The sequence below is a fragment of the Arachis ipaensis genome, chromosome B4, assembly GCF_059453495.1.
Source record: "Arachis ipaensis isolate K30076 ecotype BB chromosome B4, ASM5945349v1, whole genome shotgun sequence".
Lineage (NCBI taxonomy): Eukaryota > Viridiplantae > Streptophyta > Magnoliopsida > Fabales > Fabaceae > Arachis > Arachis ipaensis.
The window spans coordinates 12,430,247-12,454,108 of record NC_142439.1 but is presented as its reverse complement, the minus strand read 5'-3'; the positions used below and the strand labels follow the sequence as shown (position 1 = coordinate 12,454,108).

Sequence of the window (23,862 nt, the reverse complement as noted above, 5' to 3'; positions counted from 1 at the left end):
GAGCGAAGAACAGAGGCAGCAACACTTGGCCCAGAAGGCATGCCAGTTACGCAGAGAGTATTAGACGAGGAAAATAAATTGATACATCGAGTGGTTCAACTAATATGACAACACCATTAGAAAATATCACAAACATACCCATAATCACCGCTCATCAATACTCTGTGTCAGGTACTATAAGTTATACTTCCAATTAATAATATTATATTGTTAGTTTATCATTTAATTTAATTTAAATTTTTTTCTACAATATATATATATGATATATATATATATATATATATATATATATATATATATATATATATATATATATATATATATATATATATGTTACTATACTCTTTGTACCATTTATGTATAATTTATCTACTGAATATACTATTAAATTCTCAAAATACATTATTTTTATGCTAATAATAAATTTTTTAAATATTCAGATACTCATAATAATAGTTGGGTTGGTCCAAATAATAGACCAAATAGTGATAAGATGGATAAGAATCTTGTATATTTAATTAATTAATTAATAATAATCTTTTTTTTGTGATTCAATAAATCTTCTATTATTATCCTAAATAATATTGTTATAGATATTAATATTATTATATTATCTTAATATACTTTAAATATTCATAATGTCAATTATTGGGTAATTTAATAATTTTTGAATATAATATTATAAGAATATAAAATTTCCTCACTGTATAACAAAAAAGTTTAGTTGATAATTTTGGTTTTTTTTTATTTTTTCTTCATACAATTTAGTTTATCATTTAATTTAAATTATTTCTACAATATATCTATGTTAATATACTCTTAGTACCATTTATCTATAATTTATATACTGAATGTACTCTTAAATTTTTAACATACACTATTTTTATGGTAATAATAATTTTTTTAAATATTTAGATACTCTTAATAACAGCAGAATTGATCTAACTAACAGATCAAATGATGATAATATAGATAAGAATCCTGTATATTTATTCAATTAATAATAATCTATTTTTTTAAGTTTTGATTTAATAAACTTTTCATTATTATCCTAAATAATATTATTATACATATTATTATATTATCTTAATGTACTTTAAATACTTATAAGGTCAATTATCAGGTAATTTAATGATTTTCGAATATAATATTATAAAAATATAAAATTTTTTACTGTATCATTATAAGAAAATTATTATAATGATATGATCTCTATTATTCAGATGTTCATAATAATAGTGGTCCAAGTAATATTTTAGAATTTTAAATTTCATCTTTTTTCTTTTAATATTGTTCCATTTTTTTTAACGTTTTGTTTAATACACAAAAAATGTTCAAATATTTTTAATAAATATATATAATATTGTAAATTATAAATGATAATTTTTTCACTTAATAAATTTATATGATTACATTTGAATCATTTTTTAAATGGTATCTTTTTACATGAACTCAGACTACTTATCATGTATTTATATTTTATATGTGACTATCTATTTTTTTAGTTATTCAGAGTTTAAATAATGACAATATTAATGAATATTCTATGTATTCTATTGCTTTCAATCAATTTAATTTTGTATGTTTTGTTTTCTATGAAGTAAACTTTCAATTACTATTGATAATGTACAAAATTAATCCATTGAACAATCCTATAATTTTGTTAATTATAATCAAAAGTTATATTAGTTAATTTACTATATTTAAATTATTATTAGCATGCTACCATTTTAATAATCTCTTAGTACTTATAATGTATATGTAATTTAAATGTTAGTCATACAAAATAAATACAATGATTTATTTTTTGAAATATTGTTTTTGTAATGCTAATAATTTAAATATTTCAAAAATAATAAATTAAAAATTATAATATCATGTAAGTAGAATATAAAGTAAAATTAATTATTTTTATAAAATATTTAATTAATTTATTTTCATACACAACAATCTTATAAATTACTTATAACTATTCAAATACGAAATATTGCACATTATTTCAATGCGCTAAATTATGATAAAAAAAACCTTTTAATTCAAAAATGTTAAAGAATCCTTACCGTTTAAATTATTATTATTATATTATTCTGCTAGTATGGTATGTACTCTTAGTACACTTTGATTACTATTTTTTTTATTAGCTCAAAATAAACTTTTAATATATTCTTCTTAAATACCACCACCAAAAATTTATGAAAAAGATCTGATCAAAGTAGCAGATATGAAGATAATATAACTAGTCAATATTCTACTTTTTATCTTTAAGTTAGTATCGTAACGCATTTTTAATAGATAAATAAATTTTTAAAAAAATTATTAATTTATCCTTATATGTTAGCATATTAATGTATTCATAGTAAACACTAAGTGTAAGCATAATTAATCATAAAAAAATTATTTATTTAAAATCATTACAAGAATCAATATGAAAAAAGTGATAGTGCCTAACAAAATTATTTGAAATCTATATAAAAAAATTTTATAAAAACCAAAATGACACTTAAAATATTTATTTACTAGCTAAAATGAAAAATATGCAAACTTTAACGAAGATGAAAATATAGTTAATTTAAAATAATTTATATTTTGTTGAATCATTTTGGTATAATTCACGCAAATATGACAAAATAAAATAATTAAATAAAATATATTTCAGATAATAAAATGAATAGTAAAAATTAAAATGATAAATCTAGGCGAAAGCATGCAAAATAAAAATTATTAGAAGTAATAGAACAAATAAAATACTAATATTATCATCATGCACTGTATTACTTCGATCAGTAATATCTAAACATTTAAAAATATGAAACAAAATATACAAACTAAAAATTTTAGGCGAAAGCAAAAATTGTCATAACCTATATAAGATAATTAACTAAAAAATGCTATAAAAAATAGATACAACTGTGAACTTTATACAAAAAAAAATTATGATATATAAAGATAGCTTTGCTAAAAAAAATTTTTATGTATTTCAGACTCAAACTATATTGTATTGACTATTTTATCTAAAAAAATAGTTCATAACAGACACAATGTTAACATATAAACAAAAATATATAATGGAACAATAAAATAGTAAACATTTAAAATAATAACAAGTAAAGAATAAAAAAACCAGAACGATAATATCAAGTGAGAATTAAGAAATAAATCAGAACCATAAATATAAAAGTTTTCTATCTCTTTCTATATAGTGTTTTACTTTAAGTAATTATTTTTTATGGATAATATTTAAATACAAACAAAATAGTAAGAAGATTCACATTAGTTATGAAAACTAATATCATCCTTATAGTACGATCGCATTATTCCAAAATATACAACATAAAATAATAAAATATAGTTTAACTAATGTGCAAAAAAAACAAAAGTGAAACTTATATAATAGCAATCAAATATAGAAAGCAATGACAATCTTCTGTTCTAAGGTACTATATTAAATTGTAATTTAAATTTATAATTATTAGTTAAAAACTTGTAATAATATACTATTTTTATTATATTAGTTAAAAATAATATATTTTGATATTATTTTTTAGGGTTACTAACATTAAATTTTGATAATTTAAACAAAAATTTTAATGCTTTATGTCTTAAATTTTTCTTAATAGGACAATAAAATTACTTAACACTCACATAAAATTTTTTAATTATTTTTATACATTTATATATTCAAAAGACACAAAAATGAATTCTTTTAATAACACTTTAACAACTCATAAAAGTTAACAGAGAACAAATAGTTATAGATCAAAGTGATAGACAAGATATAAAATGTGATAATGGTACTTGGTGATAATTAAAGAGAAGGTGGTGGGAGGAGAAAAAGAAAATGAAAAAAGAGAACAAGATAATATAACAATTGTGGTAAGACAATGACAGACATGTATATAGAGAATAATAGTAAGAGAAAATAATAGTGTATGATACAATGAAAAAATATAATAAAGTATAAATTAATAATTTTAAAAAATAATAAAATTAAAGATAATTTAATAAATTAAATATAAAATTTAGAATTATGCATGAAGATAAAGAATGTTTTGAATATAATATTTTATCTTTGTTTCAAATTAAATATTATTAAAAAGATAAATGAATAAACTTATATAATGTTTATAAATAATTACTTTATAAATGTTTATCTTTATTTTGTTATACATAATAATAATAATAATATAATAAAAATTTTAATTATCTTATTTAATTTAAATTTAATCCACTTTTGGGTGATGTCAAATAGTTTAAGTTGATGCTGCTACAAGGGTGTTGTTGTTGCAGATGCATGTTGAATTTTGATAAAAAAAAAAAAAGGCGGATTAATAAAAACATTCCACTAATATATATAAATAAAGAGGATGGTGAAAATTTTTCGTGCATAATTTTTTCTCAAAATGTTATTCATATATTCATAAGTAAAACTTGCACACATTGAATTTTAGAAGAAAAAAAATAGATTAACAAGTACATTAATGTAAATGCAACAACACATTGTATAACTTTTTATGACTAAACGGTCAAAATAGTTTATCAAATTATAATTGTAAAATTCAACTTGGATTAGTTGAGTGTTTAGCTCACTCGTCCGCTTAAATAAGTGTTAAGAGTTCGAATTTCACCTTGTATTTGTAGTGATCTATTGACCAGTAACAAACCTTTAAATAAAGCTCCGAATAAAGTATCGTTTTTGTTCCCAACGTTTGGGGTAAGTCCCAAAGTTGTCCCTAACGTTTCAATCGTCCTATTTAAGTCCTTAACGTTTCAAAATTGACTCAATGTTGTCCTGCCGTTAGGGATCCGTTAACAAAATTGATGGCGGGACAAAATTAAGACGATTTTGAAACGTTAGGGACTTAAATAGGACGAAAACGTTAAGGACAAAAACGATACATAAAAATAAATTTTAATTTAATTTTATCTTTCAATAATATTAATTTTTTACTATATATAGTATTCAATTATTTTTTAATTGTATCTAAATAAATTACACTTAATCACATTACTTTCATTTTAAATAAATTTATTTTTTTATGGGATATTACGGCAAGGGGGGTAATTATATGGGATATTACAATATTGCAATAACTCGGTAGAGGCAGGGGGGGGTGTAATTATATGGGATATTACGGCACGCAATAATATAAAAGTTGCAAACATAATACTATCAAGCGTTATACTATCATACCTAATACTTTTTTACTTTATTATAAATGTATTATACTATTATACCTAATACTTTTTTACTTTATTATAAATGGAACCTCATACGAAGGTACTTATAATTGTTTTTAGATGAAAATGCAAGCCAAATGTAAATTGGTATGTGACATGTTGCTCAAAAGAAAAGAATTTGATTTATATTTTACTAACAGTTACAAATTTTGATGTTGAATTTTCGCATAAATAAATAACTATAGACAACTTTGTCTAAGTTTTCTCTCAATTAATAATATATTGACCAATCAAGACCTTATTTTGGAGCAAAAAAAAAACTATTAAAAAATAACACAATCATATATTTGCAGAGATAGATATATAATTAAGTGTATCAGATGGTCACACTACGAAGAACAACGGTTTCAATGGTGAGGCCAGGACCAAAGCCAAAAAGCACACCCCAATCAAGTCCTTCACCGGTTGTTTTAAGTCCTTCTTCAAGAGACTTCTTCCTCATCAAATCCATGATGAAGAACACACATGCACTTGACATATTACCATAATTACTAAGCACATCTCTAGTAGCTTTCATTTTTTCTGGTTTCAAGTTCACCTTCTGTTCAACCTGGTCCAAAATTGCACGTCCACCAGGATGTGCAATCCAAAATATTGAGTTATAATCAGATATACCCAATGGATCAAAAGCTTTACTGAGTGCGTCGTTGATATTTTGTGAAATAATATCAGGAACACTCTTGTTAAGATAGAATGTAAGCCCAACTTCACGAAGGAGACCACCGATAGCTCCATGGCTGCCAGGGACAAGTTTTTGATCGGTCGAAACAATCTCAAAAATAGGCTTCTCCACCTCTGGCACAGGATCAGAACCAATGATAATCGCAGCAGCTCCATCCGCAAACAATGCTTGTCCTACAAGACTATCCATGTCTGTCTCACTAGGACCACGGAAAGTGACTGCGGTATTCTCAGAACAAACGATAAGAACACGAGCATCCTTGTTGTTTTCAGCCAAGTCCTTAGCCAAACGAAGGACAGTGCCGCCAGCGAAGCAGCCTTGGTGATACATCATGTACCTCTTGACGCATGGGTCGAGCCCTAAGAGTACGATGAGTTCATAATCAACGCCAGGCAATGCAACACCACTGGTGGTGCAGAAGATCAAATGTGTGATTTTAGACATTGGCTGTCCCCATTCTTTGATGGCCTTAGTTGCAGCCTCTTTTCCAACCCTTGGTACCTCCCTGATCATCATATCTTCCCTTGCATCCAACGACGGTGCCTTGTATGCACACATATTAGGATTCTCTTTCAGTATCTCTTCTGTTAAGTACATATGTCTGTTCTTGATCTGTGTTCTTTCACCTGAAATAATCATGTGTAATTTGCAACCATCATTATCTTTGATAAAGTCTAGAAAATGAAATATATAGCAATAATGTTATTTTTGAGTTATTTTTGTAGTGACTTAATTAAATCTTTAAGTACCATTTGAATATATAGTTTATCCAAATTTGTAATTATAAAAATAATGTTATTATTAAGTAGTTATTACTATTAATATCAAACGGTGAATATGATAGGTTGTATAATATGTTAATTTTGCATTTTAATTAATATAAAAGTAAAATGATAAATTTTTTCTTAATAAATATTAAATAAAATAAAGCTAAAACACTTAATAGAAATACATACAAATGCGCTGAAATTTCTTCTTGAGATCAGTCATGTGTTCGCTATTGGTTACTCTGAAATAGTAATCAGCATATGTACTCTGATCAACACAATTTAATGAATTTGCCGTGCCAATTGCCAATACCGTTGCAGGGCCTTCTGCTCTTTGAATGTTGCGGATCTCACTCACAGACACCATCTTTTCTTAGATGTGTTTTTTGGATAGCAAAGCTTCGCTATGTTCTTTGGGATAGCAAAGCTTATTAGCTATGTGTTTGGTATTTTGGTGAAGAATTAGACACGGAGAGGGAGAATATTTATATGCATCAGATTAGGGGCATAAGTGGAATTATAATGGAGGAATTATTGGAACATAATATATATAAAACGTGCTCAACAACTCAAAGTGTAGTAAACTCGTAATAATGTTCCTGGATTCAAACCGTCAGCAGATGTATTCTGACTTCTTCAATTCGTTGTTTTATTGTTTTACTTTGACTATGATTGATTGTGCATGTATCAAGGTATATTTTAGTTTATATAGTGTAGCTTTAGTATAATTATTCATAATATTGTCAATATTGTATGTGGATGGCGGCTCATACTGTTGTCTTAATTCTTTAGTGATTTATGTATCTATTTTTTTTTTCTTGGCAGAATATAATATTTATCATGATACTATTTTTTTTTAATTTAAACTGATAAAAAACACAAATAATTATATTTTTAATAATATTTATCATTCGTTTGTATTTGATAAAATATAATATTTGTTATTGCAGTAATATTAGAGAGATAATATTTAAAATTATCTTATATAATATAATATTTATAATTTCATATATATATAATATCCATAATTATATATTTATTATATCTAAAATTATATCATTATTCTAACAATAATTAATGAACATTAAATAAAATAACTTTAAATTATTTGAATTGAATTTGTATTGTCTCTAAATATTATTGTTGTTATTTAATATGTGTTTTATTTTTTTTATTTGTTTGTGAAAATTTTCCTTTAATTTTTTTGGTGTATCATACTATAGCAACTTTTAGTCCGCTATCTCAGAAATGTTATCAGGGGAACATAAGATTTTATATATGTGACGGCTATTTGAATAGATGCAATAGGTAGTTGGGCATCACTTGCTTCATCAGTACCATTTATCCATGTTATGTTGAAATCTCTTCCAAGCAAAAATGTTCGCGTGTTATTTATTAATTAACTAGTACTTATTGTATATTTATACGTGATCTTATCATTTTTTATATAAATTTCATTATTCAAATTGAACATGTTAGTTTGACTCGGTGTGTGAGGAGTTTGGTGGATGACAATGGAGTCTACCACCACATATGAGTCTGGTATTAATTAATTAGTCTTGCTTGACCAAATTAAACAAATAACATAATTGATTATATTATTTTATATTTATTATTAGATAGATGTTTTATAATAAAATATAAATTAATAAAAAAAATAAAAGATGTTGCAACTCTATTCGAGATGAGTTACTAATTTTCGAAGAATTCAAAAAAATTCACCAATTTATTAATTTTTGTATATTTAATATAATGATTCAATACTCTTATTTATATTTTTAACAAATTTTAATGTGATAATCAACTATTTAAGCGACCCAAAAGTTAGGTCGTAATAATATTCCCCATCAAAATAACCTTGTCTTCAAAGTTGGTAAAAAAAAACATTCTTTAAATCTTAAGTATAATTACTCCTAATTACAATTATTATAAAAATTAAAAAATAAATAATTTTAAAATAATTATTTCTATCTACATATAAAACTAAAATTTTCTCTTAGGTCCCAAAGTTTAAATGGACTAACAAATATTTTATTTGAACCCTTAAAATATCCAACAAAATGTTGCCCCCATATTTCAAGAAATTGAGTGAAGCATAGTGTATCGAATGACATCTTAATTTTGCTATTTTTGTAGTTGAAATTGGCCAGCTATATTAGCCCAAATTTGATCAAGGCCCATCAAGAGTTGGGGGATGTCAGAGCACCTTCCTCTAGCTCTCATTCCCACACTGTAGCCACTAGCCACCAAAGAAAAACAGAGAGATCCCATAAATATGCTATAACAATATTATGAGAAATATTACAATAATAAATATTATAATACTTAAAAAAATATTATAATAAATATTTTATATAATATTTAAAAAATATAGCATTAAGTCTTTTTAATAATATTTTAAAAAATATTATAATAGATTTTTTATAATAATACTTTAAAATTTTTAATTTTATAACATTTATTAATAAATGTTACAAAATTAAAATTTTGAATCAAACTTGTATCAAGATCTCAATTTGGAGAGTAGATACGACTCTTCTAAAACAGAGTGGACTGACTAAAATTTACGAAGGATGTTTGGAAAGGGCTAGTGCCTCCTCGAGTAGAGTTGTTCGCTTGGTTCATTTTGATAGGTCGGATCAATATAAAGGATCGGCTAAGCAAACTGGGAATTCTGCAACAGAATGATAATTTGTGCGTCTTATGTAATAAAGAAGTAGAAAATATAAATCATTTATTTGTTACATGTGAGTACACTTGGTAGGTGTGGAGTGTCTGGATGTTGGAGTTTGCACACTCGTGGATTGCACCCGGTACTTTGAAAGAGCTTTTTGAGAGTTGGAGGTCCATGCGGGTCAGAAAGGAGATGCGCAACTATTGGTTTGTTGGGTTCTTTTCAGCTATATGGAACATCTGGTTACGAAGAAATGAGGTGATTTTTCAGAGCAAGACGACGGGAATTGTAGATTGTGTGGCCCAAACATTTACGTGTGCTACAGAGTGGTGTGATAAGTAACTTGTGTTGTTGATAGTTATGCCGGAGATGACACAGGAGTTACTTGGCTTTTGTTTCTATTTGACTTATCCTGCTCCACTTTTGTGTTGAGCCTTTTTTTCAAAAAAACAGAGTGGACTCAACTCAAAAATTACTTAATGTTTGTATTGAAAAAATACTCAATAATATTAAACCGTGGCAAATAACGTAAAAAATTGCAATAAAAGAAAATGAGCGAAATAAATGAAAAGTTTTAAATGAATAAGAGAGTAAAATTAAAATTAAAAGAAAGCAAAATAACAATAAAATACTTAAAGCAAAAAAAGAAAAAAAAAAACAAAGAAAAATAAAATAAAAATGGGCTCCAGACATTCACATGCACTTACACTCCATGACTTCCTTTACGTTAGTATGCCTGGAAATTTTGCAGAATTTGTGTGACGATGAAATATTCAGATTGAAATCCCTCGTTCTTTAAAAGCTAACTTCTCTAATTTATAAACCATGAAGGGGAATTTGTAAAATGCTTTTTTCTCCCTACCATCTAGCTTCCTCCTTTTTCTTAGGATCTTCATGTCCCACAACCTTGTTTTGACCACAAAAAATTTTAACTTCCAAATTTGACATTCCACATCTTAACTTTTATCTTGTCTTTATGCCTCACATTTTGCATAGTGCTTTTGAATAAAATTACGTGCAGGTATAAATTTTTTGGCACCCAACTCACCTCATAATCAGAGTTATGTTTCCTCATGCTGAATCTTTACTTCGTCGATATTTTTCTGACCATGCATGATTAACCGATTTCGTCTCGGATCTTTCGACTCAATATTTATGAATCCGTATACATAATAATTTTTATATCTATTATACAAATCCGATTTCGTCTAATCTCCCAACGGGTCAAAACTCATACTATATAATAATTTTTAATATTTTTATATTTTAATATGTAATTATTTACTTATTTTATATTTAATATTAAAAATATATTACTATTAATTTAAATACACAAAATATTTTATATCTATTATACAAATTAAATTCAATATATTTAAATACTAAAATTGGTGCAATAAACTAACTTTTCTTTCTCTTCAATATGTTTGCATTGCATAAATTATTTCTCTACTGTTATCATTACAAAAAAAAATTCAATAATATTACAACATTGATTAAAAAATGCAAAAGACTACATAAATGGTCTTCTGAATTTTTTTTAAAGTGGACATGGAATATAATAGACTTTTATAATATACACGAACAGAAATGATAATTGTGAATTCCAATTTTTAAGAAAATGTCTCTCATCTTTAAAGGATATTTTCTCTCTTCAACAAACATATCTCAATATGAAAGTATTTAATTTTGAGAACATGATAAAATAAGATATTGAGAACATAATATAAAAAATAAAAACACAAAAATTAGTATTTTTTCATTTTGTTTGATAGTAAATTAAATATAAATTAGAATAAATAATAAAAAGTCTAATTTATTTTTTTTCTTCATAAAAATTTAAAATAAAAAATAAAATAATAAAAATATAATTATAAAAATTTAATAATAATAAAAAATTTTAATCTCTTATATTTAATACATTTTTTAATTTTCTCTTCCAAAATAATTTAACTAACAATTTAATCTAATATGATAATTATACTTCCCTTTCGTCAGAGAGAATGAGAGAAGGAGAGAGCGGGAGAGAGCGTTTGAGGGTGAAACACGGTGAAGAAGATGGCCATGCCATCGAAAGAGATAAGGGGGAGAGTGTGGGAGGGTTTGCATCAGGTGTGAAGGAGGGATCAAGTAAGGGCGACCTTAGTTCCAGGGTGACTTCCAAGATTTCGTTCCGTGACAAGGTTATTGGTTCTACGGTAGCCACAGGGATAAATCGGGCTGAAGCTCTAGATGAGGATTCCATGGCAGTGGTCACTGGAAAACAAGGAGATCCTATGCCTCCAAGAGTTTGCTTCTCCGAAGAGGCTAGGAACATCCTTTCTGAACCATACAAGGAAGCAATTGTGATTAAGGTTCTTGGAAAAAACCTTAGTTACACGGCCATGTTTCACAAATTGAAAGGGGTATGGAGGATCACCGGTGGATATGAAATCTTGGATGTGGGTTTTGGGTACTTCCTCGTTAAATTTGATCGCATGGACGATCGAGAGAAGGTTTTACTAGGGGGGCCATGGATGATCTTCGGTCACTATATTGCGGTCAAGCCATGGACACCGGATTTTAAACCTTGTGAGGACACTTTCGGGGAGACTATGGTTTGGATTCGAATCTCTGGTTTGAGCATATGGTACTATCAGGATAAAGCCATGATGAGAATCGCTTCTGCTGTGGGAAGACCAGTCAAGGTGGATCTGGCTACTAAGTTGGCGGAAAGGGGAAAATTTGCTCGGGCTTGCGTGCAAATTAATCTTGGTTTGCCGGTGGTCCGGAGTGTGATTGTCGATGAGTTTGAATATAAGGTGGAGTATGAATGCTTACACCTTATTTGTGACAAGTGCAATTGTTTCGGGCATCCAGCAACTGACTGCAGAATGACCCCAATAGATTCGGAAAGGGTGGATCGAAAGGAAACATCAGTGACCGAGACGGCGGCCCGGGTGGTGCAGCCACAGGAAGCTTCAAAAGAGAAAATTTTTGAATTTGGATGCAATCCCAAAGAGTCAGTGATAGTTGCAGAAATTGGGGAGGAATTAGATGATACGTTGCATGGGAAGGAAGTGGGGTCCCAACATTTGGAAAATGAGGCTGGCTGGACCAAAGTCAGCGGCAAAAGGAGAGAAAAATTGAGTCAATCAAACACAGCCCAACAAACATCTAAAGATAAAATGCCGGTGCGCTCAAATCAGAAATTGGACCAGAACCGTGACTTTGGGCTACGTATGAGAGGAGCCGAATCAGGGGTGAAGACCGGGTCGGTTAGCGGATCTAAGGCACGCATGGCATCTTCCAAACAGCAAGGGGTGAAGGGCAAATCTGTCTCCGTTGCGGTGCCGACTTTCACTGCCATTATCAAAAACGGACACAAGAGGTTGCGCCCTTCTTCTTTGCAGAATTCGCCGTCGACTCCGGACTGCCTTGGCGACACCAGCAAGCAGCAAATCGGCAAATTGGAAGGGTTGTCAGTGGAGGGACACAGACAGACTGGGCAACAACCGGACAAGGACAAGCAAGGCTCAGGGGGATATGATGGTGGATCTTCATCATCTCGTTAGGGACTTCAGCTGAGGTTGGTCCTTTTTACAATACAAATTGTTTTATGGATTATTCAGATTTAAGCTTTCTATTTTGGAATATTAGAGGTGCCTCTAATAAATTGGCCCGGGTTCATAGTAAGGAGTTAGCGAATAAATTTCATCCTACTTTTTTCATTCTGTTTGAAACCCATATTGCTTTCGAGAGGATGAAATCTTTTTGGAATAATCTAGGTTACCAGGATGTTGGTATTGTTGAGGCTAATGGTCATAGTGGGGGTATCTGGGTTCTATGTTCTAATTCAAATATTTCTGTGAGAGTATTGGATGTAGTTGATCAATGTATCAGTTTTGAAATCACTATGGGCAATACATCTAGTTACTGCAGTGCGGTGTATGCTAATCCGCATATACATCGGCGTAAAGAACTGTGGGGTGACTTGACAAGGATTGCTAATATGATCCACGGACCTTGGATTGTGTTAGGGGACTTTAATGATGTTTTGTTGCAGAGTGAAGTTAGAGGGGGGCAATTTAGACTTGCCAGAGCAGAACAATTTGCGGAAACATTGGAGGATTGTGGGCTGTTTGATATGGGGGCTATTGGGAGAAGATTCACTTGGTACAGGAAGGTGAAAGGTGGGGTGCAGGTGGCCAAGAAGCTTGATAGAGCAGTCATCAACCAGGACTGGCGACTAATGTTTCCAGAGGCTTATACTGAGGTGCTGGCGCGCCTTCACTCTGATCATTGCCCATTATTCACTAGGTGCAAGATGGCAAAGAGGGCTACCAAGGGCCATCGTCCGTTCAGATTCCAGGCTGCGTGGATGACTCATCATCTTTTTAGGAATGTTGTTGATACAGCTTGGAATAGAGGAGCTCCGGATGTAGTTAAATGTTTGTTGGAGGTTCAAAAAGATGCAACTAGCTTCAATAAAAAGGTTTTTGGCAATATTTTTGTTAAGAAAAGGGAGTTGGAGAGGCTTTTGAATGACGTTCAGATTACTCTGGAAAGTCGAGAGGATCAACAGCTTAGGATCAAAGAGCAAGTTTTGCATCAGGAACTGAATGCTGTCCTTCTTCAAGAAGAGTTGTTGTGGTATCAAAAATCTAGAGAACAATGGGTGAGATGTGGAGACAGAAATACAAAATTTTTTCATCTGCAGACAGTTATCAGGAGAAAGAGGAACAAAATTCATGGGTTATTTTTGGAGGATGGGTCTTGGACCACGGAGACTACGAATCTAGAACTGGCGGCAAATTCTTTCTTTCAAAAGCTCTTTTCTACAAGGGAGGATATTGACCTGGACGCCATGGGGCCTTTTCCTTGCCCGTCTCTTAGTACTGAGGCTTGTCAAAAGTTAGTGGAACCGGTGACGTCTGAAGAGGTTAAAAGAGCTGTGATGACCATGAGTTCATTTAAAGCCCCAGGGCCAGATGGATTTCAAGCAATTTTCTACAAAGAGTTCTGGGACTCTCTTAGCAACGATGTGTGTAGACTGGTCAAGCGAGCCTTTGAGGGTGAGCCATTGAATGCGGCTATTTTCGATACTCTCATTGTTCTAATTCCTAAAGTGGAAGTTCCCTCTTCCTTACGGGAGTTTCGGCCTATTAGCTTATGTAATGTAATTTATAAAATTGTCACAAAGGTTCTAGTTAACAGGTTCAGACCTTTCCTGTCGGAGATCATTGGTCCTTTGCAAGGAGGGTTCATTCCAGGAAGAGGAACCACAGAGAATATTATCATTGCTCAAGAGATTATGCACTTCATGAGGAACACCAAGTCTCGAAAAGGGACCATGGCATTCAAGATTGATTTGGAAAAAGCTTATGACAGGGTAGACTGGCGTTTTCTGGAAGCTACTTTGGTCCGGTTTGGGTTTCCAAAGGCTACCATTAATCTTATATTGAATTGTGTGACTTCCTCTTCGTTGGCAGTTTTGTGGAATGGGAACAGGCTCCAAAATTTCAATCCGAAGAGAGGGTTGAGGCAAGGAGATCCTATGTCTCCTTATCTATTTGTACTCTGTATGGAAATGCTTGCCTGCTTTATCTCTCATAGAGTTTCCCAAGGTTTGTGGAACCCAGTTGCGGTTTCTAGGAATGGACCACGACTCTCTCATTTGATGTTTGCAGATGATCTTTTGCTTTTCTGTAAGGCATCAAAAGCTCAAGTAATAGAGGTCATGCATTGTTTGGACTTGTTTTCTAGAGCGTCAGGTTTAAAGGTAAATCTTCATAAGTCAAAGGCCCAGTGTTCCAAGAGGGTGTCGGAGAGGAGAAAAGAGGTTCTCTCAGGGGTCTCTAACATCCGGTTCTGCAATGATTTGGGTAAATACCTGGGAATTAACATCGGTCATGCCAGAGCTTCCAGGAAGACGGCTCAGGAGATTATTGAAAAAATTTCGAGAAAGCTCTCCAGTTGGAAAGGACGCCTACTGAATAAGGCAGGGAGGCTTTGTCTTGTTAAATCGGTTATGGCCTCTATCCCAGTTTATGAAATGCAAATTTCTCTTCTCCCGAAGTATGCATGTAATAAAATTGATTCCTTGATGAGACAATTCTTGTGGAAAGGCCAAGCGACTGGAAAAGGACTGCCTCTGGTCAGGTGGGAGGTCGCCATAACTCCTAAAAAGGCAGGAGGATTGGGTATTAGGGATACTTCCTGTGCTAACATGGCGCTTCTGGGAAAGTTGGTATGGGATTGTCTAAATAATAGTGAGAAGTTATGGGTGCAGGTTCTGAAGCATAAATATCTCAGGAATCAATCTGGTATGAACGGAAACAGTAGAAATTCTTCATCGGCTACCTGGAAGAACATTGTTAGTGCCTATGAGCATCTCAAGGAAGGGCTTCATTGGAATATTGGAGATGTCCACAAATCAGTTTGGTATGATGAGTGGACTCCTTTTGGTAAGCTTTGCAACCTTGTTCCTTATGTACATATTTCTGAATCAGATTTCATGGTGGCTGACTTGTGGAAAGGGGTGTCTTGGGAGGTTGATAGTCTTACCACGCCTATTCCGCATGAGATTAAGCAGTTTATTTATGGTCTGAGATATCCTAGTTTGACTGAGTTGGAGCCACAGTGGGAGTGGTGGCCTGCAGCAACAAAAAAGTATAGTGCAAGGGAGGGTTACAGATGGTTATTAAAGAAAACATTAAATTGGAATGCCAACAGTAATTGGAACTGGTTGTGGAACACAAACATTCCAGAGAAGTTCAAATTTACTATGTGGCTTAGCTTACATGATGCTCTACCAACTGAGACCTTTCGATTCAAGCGGCATTTAGCTTCTTCAGATATGTGTAAGAGATGTAACAAGGCGCAGGAGACTATGGAACATTGTCTTAGAGACTGTGAACGATCAAAGGCAATCTGGTATATGTTGGATCCTAGTATCCTGGACTCGACGGCTGGTATTGCTCTTGAAGAGTGGTTTCGGAAGGCCTTGGCTAACAATGAGGCGTCCTTTGGTGCAGGGCTTTGGTGGGTATGGAGACATAGGTGCAATGACATATTCAACACTGACAACCCTTGGACAGACCATAAGGTTGTTGCCTTGGCCAGAATTACCGCCAAGGACTTACAGGTTTACAGGAATCGAAGCAATGCCTTTAGGTCTCTCCGAAATTGCCTGTGTTGGGAACCACCGGTAGGCAATAGTTTTAAAGTTAATTGTGATGCAAGCTTGTATATGGATTCAAATTTAGCGGGATTTGGGTGTATTATTAGAGATTCTAAGGGAGATTGGATCTCGGGCTGCTCTGGAAGCATTCCCCCTTGGCCTATAATCAGATGTGAATTATTTGCTGCTTGGAGGGGGCTGGTTTTAGCTTGGGATTGCGGTTTGAGGGATATTATATGTGAAACAGATTGCCTTGACATTCTGCCCATCATGCATGAGCTTACAAGTGGGTATCCATCTGAAGTAACAGATTTGGTTCACAAGATTCAGGAGCTTTTATCTCGTCCTTGGCTTGTTCACGTTGAATGGGTGTCCCGAGAAGCAAATAGAGCTGCGGATTGGATGGCTAAATATGGTGCCAAGAGTAACTCTAATCATGTTATTTGGTCTGAGCCTAGTGTTGATCTCCAACGAATCATCCGCTCGGATTTAGAATAGTTTTTGCTTTGTTTCTTTCCTTGTTTAGTCACCAAAAAAAAAATCTAATATGAATACATGAAAAGTATCATATTAAATAAGTGACATTAGTCAACAAATTATAATTTGAATGATATAATTTCTTTATCTTTATTTATAGGTCTTAAATTTAAATCTCACTCTTAATTTTGAAAGAAGAAAAAAAAGGAAGTAAGTGGCACAAGAAAAAATTTACATTAGGAAAAGGGAGACATGAGAGAAAAAGAATGGATATATAAGGTGGCATTAAAAGAAAATTAACATTTTAATTTAATGAAAATTCATCGAGTGAAATAAAATTAAAACGAAGATAAACTTAGGATAAAAAAATATTAAAAAAATCTTTCGATATCTTTAATACATATATCGTAAGAAAGATTTCTAACTAAAAATTTATATATTAAAAATTCAATTGAGATAATTGAATAATCATAAATTACATATATTTATTTATTTAAAATTAATATTATCTGATATGGTCGTAATACACGAGTTATAACTCGGCATAGTCCATTATAAGCTTGCTCATTCATGAGCTATAACTCGGTCAAGCTGCGATATGGTCGTTATGAACAAGCTATAACTCAGCATAGTTCGTTATAAGCTCGTCCAATCATGAATTATAACTCGGTAAGATAAATGCTTTTCATCATAATCAACGATATAACGGTACACAAGTAAAGATACGTTATCCACCTTTTTATAAGCGACCTTAATGCCAAAAGCGTAACGGACGAACAGCTTATCATATAAAGCAAGGTAAAGTATTCTCTTCAGTATGTTCGAATAATACAATATACTGACTTAAGCTTTGGAGTCCCTTTGCAGGTACACTCCCCTCCTCTCATTTGCTCGTATTGTTTACACCACCTTAAGGAGAAAAGCTCGGATTCAAAGATTGGAGGCCCAACCACTGAGGTCATAGCTCGGCAATCACCCTTGAGAGCCGATCTATTTCGCAAGCAAGAACAATTGGCGCCCACCGTGGGGCCGAAGAAATAAGTCTTTTCTTTTGGTCTTTCCACCTTCACTTATGCTCATGGCAGACGTACCACCTCTTTCACCATTCGAACTTCTGAGGATGGTAACCGAGTTACAACAGGCTAATCAACGTATGGCCGAAGAAAACCAAAGAATGGCTGCCCAGATTACCGAGCTGAACAATGCTCGGATCGAGAATAACGACATTCATCGCCAACAACCAGAAGATAATGAACATCATTCTGACCCTTCTCATGTCTCGGAGACCATCCGAGTTGAGGGAGCTCAACCTGAAGATGAAAACACCGAATCCGACGAGCTCGTGGGTCTTTTCACGCCAGAAGTAATGAACTTTGAGCTACCGCGAAGGTTTATCTTACCACTAACTCTCACGCCTTACGATGGGCTCGGAGATCCGAAGAAGTTCCTCAAGAAATTCCGATCAATAATGATCATTAACGGTGCATCAGATACTGTCTTATGTCGTTGTTTTCCAAATTATTTAGATGGCCCTGCACTTGATTGGCTTTGTGCTTTACCTGCAGGTTCCATCTCACGATTTCAGCAACTGGCCAAGCTATTTGAAGAACACTTCGCCGGATCCGCAATCTATCTGCATGACTCTGACTATCTGAATACCATCAAGCAGGGGCAAAACGAAAGTTTGAAGGACTATATGACTCGCTTCACAAAAGTCGCCATCAACATACCCAACCTCCATCCCGAAGTCCATTTGCATGCAATCAAAAGCGGCCTCCGACCTGGGAAGTTCCAGGAAACAATTGCGGTGGCCAAGTCCAAAACCCTTGCCGAGTTTCTGGAGAAAGCCAAAGGCCAAATCAATATCGAGGAGCTCAGACAAGCTCGGAAGCCTGACAAAAAAGCTTATAGAGATGATGATAAAACTCCAAATAGTAAGAAAGGTTTTAAACTAACACCTCGTTTTGATTCTTATACGCAGTTTAACACTAAGCGGGAGGATATCATCAAAGAGATTCTAAATTCAAAACTCATCAAGCCACCAAGAAAGGCCGGCACCTACCAAGACACTAAGAACGTAGACAAATCTAAATATTGTGCCTTCCACCAGAAGCACGGCCACACCACTGACGACTGTGTGGTAGCAAATGATCTCTTAGAACGATTAGCTCGGCAAGGCCATCTCGATAAGTACATTGGTAGTCACATTCAAAAGCGTTCCACACCTTTCAGGAACGAGGATTCGTCAAAACAACAGCACCGAGGAAAAGAAAGGACAACGTCAAATCAATATGAAAAGCCCCGAGGTATAATCAATTGTATTTTAGGGGGATACGCCGGCGGAGGATCCTCAAGCTCGGCCAGAAAGAGATCTTACCGAGGTATATGCTCGGTAGATGGCTTCCAGCGCGAAGCTACACTCGCAACACAACTCCCCCAAGTGACGTTCACACACGCCGACTTCAATTCAAACATACACAACTTGGACGATCCCGTGGTAATCACCCTTCAATTGGGAGATCTGTTGGTAAGGAAAGTACTTCTGGATCCTGGAAGCAGCGCCGACGTTCTATTCTACTCAACATTCAAAAAAATGAAGCTTAGCGACAACGCCCTCCAGTCAACAGGAGGAGACATTGTCGGCTTCTCGGGTGAGCGAGTGCCGATATTGGGATCAGTGTGGTTACAAACCAAACTGGGTGAGCATCCTCTTTCAAAAACATGTGATATTCAATATTTAGTTGTAGATTGCTTTAGCCCATACAACCTCATACTAGGCCGACCTTTTACTCCCCCAAGTGACGTTCACACACGCCGACTTTAATTCAAACATACACAACTTGGACGATCCCGTGGTAATCACCCTTCAATTGGGAGATCTGTTGGTAAGGAAAGTACTTCTGGATCCCGGAAGCAGCGCCGACGTTCTATTCTACTCAACATTCAAAAAAATGAAGCTTAGCGACAACGCCCTCCAGTCAACAGGAGGAGACATTGTCGGGTTCTCGGGTGAGCGAGTGCCGATATTGGGATCAGTGTGGTTACAAACCAAACTGGGTGAGCATCCTCTTTCAAAAACATGTGATATTCAATATTTAGTTGTAGATTGCTTTAGCCCATACAACCTCATACTAGGCCGACCTTTTTTGAATAAGTTTGGCGCAATTGTATCTACAGTTCACCTATGTGTTAAGTTTCCTTTGCAGGACAACCAGGTTGTAACAATCCATGGGGATCATAAAGAGGCACGCCAATGTTACAACATCAGCATGAAGATACCAACCCGTTCCAAACAACAAGTCAATAACCTCCACCACGTTGCCAACAGCTCGGCGTTAGCCGACCTCGATCCACGTGCCGACTTTCTTGAACGACCTACACTATCAGGAGACTTACAAAAAGTATATTTCCATAATAATCCTAACAAATTTACTTATGTAGGTACATCCCTAGACGCAGTGGAACTAAAAGCCATCACCACCTTTTTACAAACACAAGCCGACCTATTCGCATGGACACCTTCTGATATGCCCGGCATTGATCCACAGATCATCAGCCATAAATTAGCAATAAACCCGTCTGCACGACCAGTGCAACAGAAGAAACAAAACCTCGGCGATGAAAAGAAAAAAGCATCATTAGAAGAAACTCAAAAGCTGATCAATGCAGAGTTCATCAAGGAAATCAGATTTACTACCTGGCTGGCAAACGTGGTAATGGTAAGGAAACAAAACGGTAAGTGGCGCATGTGCGTCGACTTTACTGATTTAAACAAAGCATGCCCGAAAGATTCTTATCCTTTACAATCCATAGATTCTTTGGTAGATAACGCCTCCGGTTATGCTACCTTAAGTTTCATGGATGCTTATTCGGGTTATAATCAAATCCTCATGCATCCCTCTGATCAAAGTAAAATAGCATTTATCACTAAATTCGGTAATTGCTGCTATAAAGTTATGCCCTTTGGACTAAAGAATGCAGGGGCAACTTACCAGCGCCTTATGGACAAAGTCTTCGCCAAACAAATCGGCAGAAACATAGAGGTGTATGTCGATGACATGGTCGCCAAAACACAGCTCGGGAAAAACCATATTGACGACTTATTAGAGATCTTTGGCCAAATACGCAACTACATCATGCGTCTAAACCCAGAAAAATGTGCCTTCGCAGTTCAGGGAGGTAATTTCTTAGGTTTCTTACTAACAAACAGGGGCATTGAGGCAAATCCAGACAAATGCCGAGCAATTCTGGAAATGACGAGCCCAAAGACCATCAAGGAAGTCCAACGCCTCACCGGAAGGCTCGCTGCACTATCCAGATTTGTCCCATGCTTAGCTTCAACATCTATTCCTTTTTTCCAAACGATAAAAAAGAAAAACAAATTTCACTGGAACGACGATTGTGAGAGAGCTTTTAAAACACTAAAAAAACTCTCTCACAACCGCCGATCTTACAAAAACCCCCACCAAGGGGAAGATTTATTCCTGTATTTGTCAGTCACTGATTGGGCTATAAGATCTGCTCTTGTTACAGAAAGGGACAAAACCCAGCATCCAATATACTTTATCAGTAAAACTCTTCAACACGCCGAGCTCAATTATCCCAGAATTGAAAAACTGGCTTTAGGACTAGTTTTCTCAGCAAGAAGACTCCGACCTTACTTCCAAAGTCATGTTATCTATGTCAAGACCGACCACCCATTACGCCAAGTGTTACATAAACCAGAAATCACAGGCAGACTTATTAAATGGTCAATAGAATTGTCAGAGTTCGACATCAGATACCAATCAGAGGACCGATTAAGTCCCAATTCTTGGCAGACTTTATTACAGAACTTACTATCCCTTTAGAGGATGATCATACAAAACAATGGATCTTATATGTCGACAGCTCATCGAACACTGAGGGCTGTGGTGCCGGCATACGTCTAGAGTCTGATGATGGCTTTATTCTAAAACATTCCTTACACTTATCTTTCAAGGCTAGCAACAATCAATCCGAATACGAGGCCCTCGTTGCAGGACTCCGACTTTGTTTAGATCTCTGCATTTCCACTCTAAAGGTATACTGTGACTCCTTATTGGTAGTACAACAGGTAAACGACCTCTTCCAAGTAAGAGATCCTCTCCTTTCTAAATACTTATTATTAGTAAAAGATTTGTCTTCAAAGTTCTCAAATTTTGAAATCCAACACATACCAAGAGAACAAAACCAAAGGGCCGATCTCTTATCTAAACTCGACAGCACACAATCCGACTTATCTACACTGCATCAATCCAATATTACATCCCCAAGTGTAAGTCTAACAGACGTATTAAGTGTCACACAGGAACAGGGTTGGCAAGACGATTACATACAATATCTGAAAACAGGTCAAATACCAGATAAGGTCGGCAACATAAAACGATTCCGAAGACAAGCATCTTTTTTCACATTGCTCAACGAGACTTTATACCGCCGAGGATATACTCAGCCGTTGCTAAAATGTCTCAACAAAGACGAAGCTGACCTAGCCCTGTCGGAAGCACATGAGGGCATTTGCGGAACACACACATGAGCTTGGAGTTTAGCTTCAAAAATCCTCCGCGCAGGTTTCTTTTGGTTGACCTTACAACATGATAGCAAGACTAAGGTTCAGACTTGTAAAAATTGCCAGAAACATGCACCACTCATACACCTCCCCGCCGAGCACTTACATTATTCCGACGTAAGTTGGCCTTTCTATCAATGGGGGCTAAACATCCTCGGTCCGTTTCCAACGGCACTGGGGCAGGTAAAATTTTTACTAGTTGCAATTGATTATTTCTCAAAGTGGGTTGAAGCCCAACCTTTAGCCAGAATCACATCACAACAAATAATTTCTTTCACTTGGAAAAATATTATTTGCCGCTTCGGCATTCCTCACCACATCATCACTGACAATGGTCGCCAGTTTGCCGACCATAAATTTTAATCCTTTCTGCAGAACCTTAAGGTCAAACAACATTTTGCCTCCGTTGAACATCCTCAGACAAACGAACTAGCAGAAGCAGCAAACAAGATCATACTACATGCCTTAAAGAAAAAGCTAGATGATGCCAAAGGACTCTGGGCCGAACTAATACCTGAAATCCTTTGGGGATACAACACAACACCTCAATCATCAACAAAGGAGACACCATTTCGCCTAGTATATAGCTCCGAAGCTATGATACCTTTAGAGATATCGCACAGCTCGGTCAGAACTCATCTCGACAACCAAGATGAAGCTCGGCAAGCCGAGCTAGATCTCGTTGAAGAAGTAAGGGAAACAGCAGCACTTCGACAATGCGCGGCCCAACAAACAATTGCCCGAAGACATAACAAATCGGTCAGAAACCGATCATTTCAAATAGGCGACTTGGTCCTTCGAAAGACGGAAACAGCACGACGACCTCCAGCCCATGGAAAACTCGCAGCAACCTGGGACGGCCCCTACCGAGTTAAAGAAGTCCTCGGCAATGGAGCTTACAGACTAGAATCAATGAATGGTACAACACTACCTAATACTTGGAATATTTCCTCTCTAAAGAAGTTCTATAGTTAAAATTCAGGGACAGGCTTGTACTTTTTTTTCCTACTACCAAGATTTTTTCCAAAGGGTTTTGCTTGGAGAGGTTTTAACGAGGCTAGCCTACCTGAACCTTTGTATCCAAAGGATTACCAATATTACTATATGAATAAAATCTATCTCATTATTTTTAACTAAAGTGTACACCAACTCTCTCACTACATCATTCCAATGTTTGCTTTTACAATACAAAATCATAGATACAACTTCACCTATGATCTCAAAACAACGAGTATCCTCGCCTAATTCCAATCCGAGCATTTTCGGCAAACT

The 23,862-nt window shown here is 34.2% G+C and overlaps 4 protein-coding genes across 4 annotated transcripts; 3 read left to right on the top strand and 1 right to left on the bottom strand.

Annotated features, from left to right (window-relative positions):
* Positions 1-5,337: 5,337 nt before the first annotated feature.
* LOC107638929 (stilbene synthase 3-like) lies at positions 5,338-7,160 on the bottom strand. The gene is made up of 2 exons (XM_016342321.3): positions 6,877-7,160; positions 5,338-6,546 (listed from the first exon to the last, which is right to left on the bottom strand). The coding sequence occupies exons 1-2, from the start codon at positions 7,052-7,054 to the stop codon at positions 5,555-5,557; spliced, it is 1,170 nt and encodes a 389-aa protein (XP_016197807.1). The 5' UTR covers positions 7,055-7,160; the 3' UTR covers positions 5,338-5,554.
* A 4,204-nt stretch (positions 7,161-11,364) lies between these two features.
* On the top strand, positions 11,365-12,915 carry LOC148566687 (uncharacterized). The gene has a single exon (XM_088483299.1). The coding sequence runs from the start codon at positions 11,365-11,367 to the stop codon at positions 12,913-12,915; it is 1,551 nt and encodes a 516-aa protein (XP_088339425.1).
* A 188-nt stretch (positions 12,916-13,103) lies between these two features.
* LOC148566686 (uncharacterized) lies at positions 13,104-14,427 on the top strand. The gene is made up of 2 exons (XM_088484380.1): positions 13,104-14,018; positions 14,326-14,427. Exons 1-2 carry the CDS (start codon positions 13,104-13,106, stop codon positions 14,425-14,427), a joined length of 1,017 nt encoding a protein of 338 aa, XP_088340506.1.
* Positions 14,428-18,078: 3,651 nt separating this feature from the next.
* Positions 18,079-19,824, top strand: LOC107636083 (uncharacterized). Its single transcript, XM_016339619.1, has one exon. The coding sequence runs from the start codon at positions 18,079-18,081 to the stop codon at positions 19,822-19,824; it is 1,746 nt and encodes a 581-aa protein (XP_016195105.1).
* Positions 19,825-23,862: the final 4,038 nt, after the last annotated feature.

Bases quoted from the DNA above. Each gene is read 5' to 3' on its own strand.
- LOC107638929 (XM_016342321.3), bottom strand. From the start codon at position 7,054: ATGGTGTCTGTGAGTGAGATCCGCAACATTCAAAGAGCAGAAGGCCCT. The intron at 6,547-6,876 runs GTATGTATTTCT...TGATTATTTCAG, and splicing joins GAAGAAATTTCAGCGCATTT to GTGAAAGAACACAGATCAAG.
- LOC148566687 (XM_088483299.1), top strand. From the start codon at position 11,365: ATGAGAGAAGGAGAGAGCGGGAGAGAGCGTTTGAGGGTGAAACACGGT.
- LOC148566686 (XM_088484380.1), top strand. From the start codon at position 13,104: ATGAAATCTTTTTGGAATAATCTAGGTTACCAGGATGTTGGTATTGTT. The intron at 14,019-14,325 runs GTGAGATGTGGA...TTAAAGCCCCAG, and splicing joins AAAAATCTAGAGAACAATGG to GGCCAGATGGATTTCAAGCA.
- LOC107636083 (XM_016339619.1), top strand. From the start codon at position 18,079: ATGGCAGACGTACCACCTCTTTCACCATTCGAACTTCTGAGGATGGTA.